The 6,000-nt window shown below is 46.8% G+C and overlaps 1 protein-coding gene across 2 annotated transcripts in view; it reads right to left on the bottom strand.

The window, feature by feature from the left end:
• The window catches only part of SGPL1 (sphingosine-1-phosphate lyase 1), a 52,889-nt gene extending 47,507 nt beyond the window's left edge, over positions 1-5,382 (bottom strand). Inside the window, exon 1 of one of the 2 annotated variants that reach the window (XM_050959476.1) lies at positions 5,365-5,382. Coding sequence is in view for 1 of the 2 variants with exons in the window: in XM_050959475.1 (XP_050815432.1) it covers positions 4,845-4,847 (3 nt within the window). In the remaining variant the exon portion in view is untranslated. Of the gene's footprint in view, positions 1-4,844; positions 4,919-5,364 lie in introns of those variants that run through there. The other variant, XM_050959475.1, reaches the window with a different exon arrangement.
• Positions 5,383-6,000: the final 618 nt, after the last annotated feature.

Below are 6,000 nucleotides of genomic sequence, written 5' to 3' on the forward strand. Positions count from 1 at the left end.
CAATAATGAGCACCAGTAACAGAAATCTTCCATGCCTCATTAATCTTATTTTGCCTAAAACTTGTGATGATTCCTGAGTAGGATTTGTAATAAGCAAACGATGAAACTGCATGTATGCTTTACTACCAGCAGCAATCACTATGTGTACTACACAAATAAAGATTGGTTTCCTTTCAGAGAGTTTGTTTTTATTAAACACCAGTTAACACACACAAAAGCTTTGGTGGGAAGAGAGGTAATGGTGCAGGGCACCGGAGGCTCTCACAGCTGTGCATAAGTCCAACTATCATTTTGGAAGCTGTCTGAAGGAGTGGAGTGAACGGCATACTGAAATGTTCTGGAAAGTTGCAAGAAATGTGAGAGAGAAGCTTGGGGAGGGAATGGAAAAACAATTCTGTATCGCCTGCGGGGGGAAGGGGTGGCAGCAGCAAACATGCATCTGTTCTGACTGTAGCGTGATTATGGACTTCAACATCTCTGTTTACTCCTCCACCACTTTTATTATCTGCTCATGGGAATGAGCACCTCACTGTCCTTTCTGTCCCACCTTTTCAAGAACAAGTTAAGATAAGGTACTCTCAATGCACTCTTAGAAAAAAGGGACTACGATCAAAACAGATTTTGATCATACAGTGTGGCTTCTAGAACACAAGGCCGTGTGATCATCATCACCCTGGTCATATTGTGAAGTATTTATGTAGTTCAAAAAAAAAGTTAGCAGGACAGTTAAATGCTGTTCTACTGTTGGACTCTTCCACGGAACTTGCATTCTGTGTATTATAAGATTGAAGACAGTCAGACATATGCCAATCCGTAAGTAATATGCTACACCTAGTAATTTTTCAAGAGATCCTAATCCAAGAGCCGCCTAACCGGTGAAGTTACTTGCTCCATCACTTTTGGCAAAAGAAAAAATAGGTTCTGTTTGTGTCAAGTGACCTCTTGCACATGCCATACTTTTGTGTCAGCCCTCGCTATTGCAAAGTTTCCTCAATATAATGTGGTATTGCTCATATCCTATAAATGGATATATAGGCAAAACCAGACATTACTTCACCGAAATTCTAACACTAAATAGAAAGCACAAGTCACATTCCCCTGCTATGCAGATCTGGCCACCAGATCACAAGACAAGGACAGAGAGAGATAAGAGAATGAACAAGTAGGATCATATCAGCCACCATAAAATCTTTTGTTCTACCTTCTGTAATACTCTATATTTGACCTTGAAAGGGCCCATGGCTAAAAAATAAGAGCATGGTAACCTGGTTTAAGACGACGTTTGGTCATGCATCTAGTATTTAAATGCATACCCAGGACACTGCTATTGCAAAATACTCTGGTATACATACTGTCAAGGTATTTTCCCCACTTTGAACTTTAGCGTCCAAAAAGTGGGGACCTGCATGAACACTTTTAAGCTTAATTACTAGCTTAAATTTGGTACGCTGCCACCAGCCAGAATTTAGTGTCTGGCACACTTTCTGTTTCCCCAAAACCTTCCCTGGGGAACCCAAGACCCAAATCCCTTGGATCTTAAAACAAGGAGAAATTAACCATCCCTCTCCTCTTCCCCCCAGACTTTCCCCTTCCTGGGTTGCCTTGAGAGGCTTACACAGATCCAAACTCCTTGAATTTTAAAACAATGAAAAATCAATCAGGTTCTTAAAAAGAAAGCTTTTAATTAAAGAAAGAAAAAGGTAAAAATTATCTCTGTAAAATCAGGATGGAAAATGCTTTACAGGGTACTCAGATTCATATAGACTAGACGGACCCCCCACCCCCTAGCCTTAGATTCAAAGTTACAGCAAACAGAGGTAAAAATCCTTCCAGCAAAAAGACACATTCACAAATTGAGGAAACAAACATAAGACTAATCCGCCTTGCCTGGCTATTACTTACTATTTTGAAACATGAAAGACTAATTCAGAAAGATTGGGAAAGCCTAGAATGATGTCCCATCCCTCTCAGTCCCGAGAGCGAACAATGAACCAGAAAAAGGCACAAAGACTTCCCTCCACCAAGATTTGAAAGTATCTTGTCCCCCATTGGTCCTCTGGTCAGGTGTCAGCCAGGTTTACTGAGCTTCTTAACCCTCTACAGGTAAGAGAGACACTAACCCGTAACCATCTGTTTATGACACATACAGTACAATCAGAACACTAGTAATGAGGGAACAGATACTGTGTAAAGTATTTTTGACAGCTGATTGGATTTTGAAAATCCCACACTGTCTCTCAGACTCCTTTTTCCAAAATCATTCAACCTTTGCTAAAAGGTAAGCAGTTTGCATAGCAAGTGCCTTTGCAGGCATACACACATACATCTGAGCTCCTTGCTTTCTGCATATAGTTCCCCATCCCCATTCTACCCAAGGGAATCACTGTACTAAACCCTACAGAGCATTTTCACTCTCTCAGAAACACTCTTCCTAGAACATTGTAAAACTCGCATTTAAGGATGCTGCCCAGCACAGCTAAGGGGAGATAAAACCAGCCATCCCACTCAATGTCAAACAAGTCAGCCAATCACTATATTTACCTTATATACAGAAAAGGAGATCAGAGTCATATAAGAGAGTATGGACATGGCTACAGTGGAAACTTCAAAGTGCTGTCGCAGGAATGCTCCTGCAGCAGCACTTTGAAGTGAAAGTGTGTGATCACACGTGAGCGCTGGGAGAGAGCTCTCCCAGCGCTCCTGGTAATCCTCCTCCACAAGGCGATTAGCTCCCAGCGCTCAGAGAGTCAATCTACACTAGTGCTTTAAAGTGCTCAGACTTGCTGTGCTCAGGGGGGTGACAAGTGTAGACAAGCCCTATGTGAAAATAAGTTGAACTACAACAGAGTAACATTCAAGTAGTAATAGCTGTCTTTGGAAAGACAGGATTTTGAGTTTTAGGACACAGTTCCTGGCAATCGGGTTTATAAAACAACCCATATGCTTGTTCTTCAGCCCCAATTCCCAAATTCTAGCCCTGCTTTTAATCTCCTCTGGATATCACCTTATCTGATACTCCCCAGGCCACCACACAAAACCCCTTCTGTTTGTTGCTACAGAAAAAGTTCACTTTTATAGCAGCAGAACATAGCCCCAAGACAGCATCAGATTGAGAGAGCCTACTATAAGGGAACATTGCAAAATTATACCTTTTAAATAATTAAGTACACAAAAGCAGCAAAGAATCCTGTGGCACCTTATAGACTAACAGACGTTTTGGAGCATGAGCTTTCGTGGGTGAATACCCACTTCGTCAGATGCACCCATGAAAGCTCATGCTCCAAAACGTCTGTTAGTCTATAAGGTGCCACAGGATTCTTTGTTGCTTTTACAGATCCAGACTAACACGGCTAGCCCTCTGATACTTAAGTACACAAAACAGGCCATAGAAATGAGCAATGCATGACATGGTCAAATGACAGCTTACTATCCCACAACACTTAATAAATAAAACTAGAATATGAAGAAGGTGCAGGTGTGTCTGAAATAAAGAGGAATCAATCTTCAAAGATATCAGTTTCACTGATATATACTGGTGTGGGGGACAAAAGGGGAACAATGGATGAAAAAGATCAGTTTTGTCTGTATTAATTGCCTAGATGGCCAAACCCACTTCAGGGGAAAACGGCTGTGGAAGCAAATCCCTTGGAGGGAGAGGAAGATGGCAGGGGTCCCAACCCAGTTAACTCTAACACAGGACGTATTCTTTCTGATAGGTGCTCTTGCCTTACTGACCAAGCCCACCACTAGAAGTGCTTTGGAAGCAGTGGTTTCACAAAGCATGACTTAATTATTCATACATTTAACAAGCCCCAGAAATTCCAATGACTTCCCATTCCTGGATCTAAGAACATAAGAATGTCCATACTGGGGCAGACTAAAGGTCCATCTAGCCCAGCATCCTGCCGTCTGACAGTGACCAATGACAGGTGCCCCAGAGGGAATGAACAGAACAGGTAATCATCAAGTGATCCATTCCCTGTCGCCCATTCCCAGCTTCTGATAAACAGAGACTAGGGACACCATATCTGCCCATCCTGGCTAATAGCCATATATGGACCTACAGTCCATGAATTTATGTAGTTCTTTTTTGAACCCTGTTATAGTCATGACCTTTACAATATCCTCTGGCAAAGAGTTCCACCCAGGTTGACTGTGCCCTGTGTGAAATATACAAAAACGGCAGTTTGCAAATCCTCATCAGAACCTGAAATCACTCTGTAGCAATAGGACAGGACTGCCTTTGTCCAATATGGTTTACTCTTCTAAGGCCACAGCTACACACAAAGTTGCACTGGTTTAACAAGAGTTATGAATTTATACTCATGCAACTTCACAGGTAGAAACACTTATATATTGGTTGAACCCCAGTTTATTTTAAGTGCAAGCTACACGAACACATCCGGTTTTAAAACAAGGTAAGAGCGTGCATAGATACACAAAAACTCGCACCGATTTCACTAAAGTCAGATTTCCACTAAACCAGTACAACTTCTACGTCTAGACAAGATCTCTGCTGGTACAACCTCACTGCATAACCTCCTGGTGTGACCGAGAAACTAAAGACGCTACCACCTTTCAGAAGCCAGGTTAAGCCCACGGTCGTCACCAGCTCCCCCCGAGAGCCCCCTCTCCCCGGGTGCGGCACAGCGCCCCGCGGGGGGGGTCACACCGCCGCAAAAGACACACGGACACTTACGACCAACCGGGCCGGGACTGCCCCTGAAGCCCCCGCTAAAGCCCAGGCGACAGCCGGAGCGTGCGCGGCCCGGGAGAGCGGGGGCCCCGGGCCGGCTCACGGCGATCCTCGCCGCCAGCTACCGGGGGAAAGGGCCAGTGCTCACCATCTTCGCCGCCTTCCCAGCTCCGCGCAGGGGCCCCTCGGGACTGGATTCGCCTCCTCCCCGGCCCGCCCCACGCTCAGCTCAGCCCACCCGGGCGCTGCGGCGCGGCGCGGCGCGGCTCGGCTCGGCGGCTGGCCCCAGCGCGCAGGCCAGGCTGAGATTGGGAGCAGCGCCACTCGCGGTGCCTCTGCAGCCGGCCCGGAAATCGCCCCATCGCCCGGCCCCCGCTGCCTCAGCGCTCGGAGAAAATGGCCCCGCCCGCCACCAGGGAGGCGGCCGCAGCGCCCCCTGCTGGGGCAGAATTGATCCGACGACACTCCAGCCGCTGGGCACCCAATTGAGCCCAGGCAGCCCTGCGGGGCCCCCCGTTAGCCCCTCGCCCCAAGACAGGGCAGAACCTACAGCTCCTCAGCCTGGCCTTGCTTTGAAGGGGTGGTGAGTTGGTGTCACCTCTCCCCTGCAACCAGCCCCCGTGCTGCTTTATGCAGCCCCCTCAAGCCGGGTTCTCCCTGCTCCTCACCTAGCACAGCAGGTCAGGGGCTACCCTTTCTTCCTGCAGCCAGGGTGGGGACTGGAGGTTACCGGGGGTTGCAGCTGCTTGAAAATGTTCAAGTTTTTAGATCACAAACTGAGCTAACTTTCCTCAGGGGTGCTCTGCTCCAGCACCTGGCAAAGCTCCTGCGGGCTACGGGCAGTTCGCCCAGTTTAAAATAGCCCACCAAGACTAATGCACTAAAGCAGCATCGTGAAGGGCACTGGCCTGGTATAGATACACAGGGAGCACAGGGGTTGCTGAAGGCCATTGTGCATACACCATGCCTGACCTGTACCATGCTTCTCTGTCCAGCTCAGGAGGGGGCCATTATCTGCCTCCTCCCCACCCTTCTCAACACCTCTTTTCTGTCTCCCACATTCATGTTAGTGTCAGTATTGACTCTTCTCTTTATCCAGCCTCTTGCACAATCCTGTCAATGCTTTAACCTAAATCAAACCGTTTGCTGATTAGCCTCATTGCTAAAACTCTTGTTCCAGGTCTAGATTCTCGCTCCCAGCTTGATTAATGTGACCTCCTCTTCTCCAAGCTCCCTGCCTCTCACCTCTTGTTCCCTTAGTATGTCACTATAATAGTGCTGCTAACAATCATACATGCTGGAGG

This window comes from Gopherus flavomarginatus, chromosome 6, assembly GCF_025201925.1.
Source record: "Gopherus flavomarginatus isolate rGopFla2 chromosome 6, rGopFla2.mat.asm, whole genome shotgun sequence".
In the NCBI taxonomy this organism is placed as follows: domain Eukaryota; kingdom Metazoa; phylum Chordata; order Testudines; family Testudinidae; genus Gopherus; species Gopherus flavomarginatus.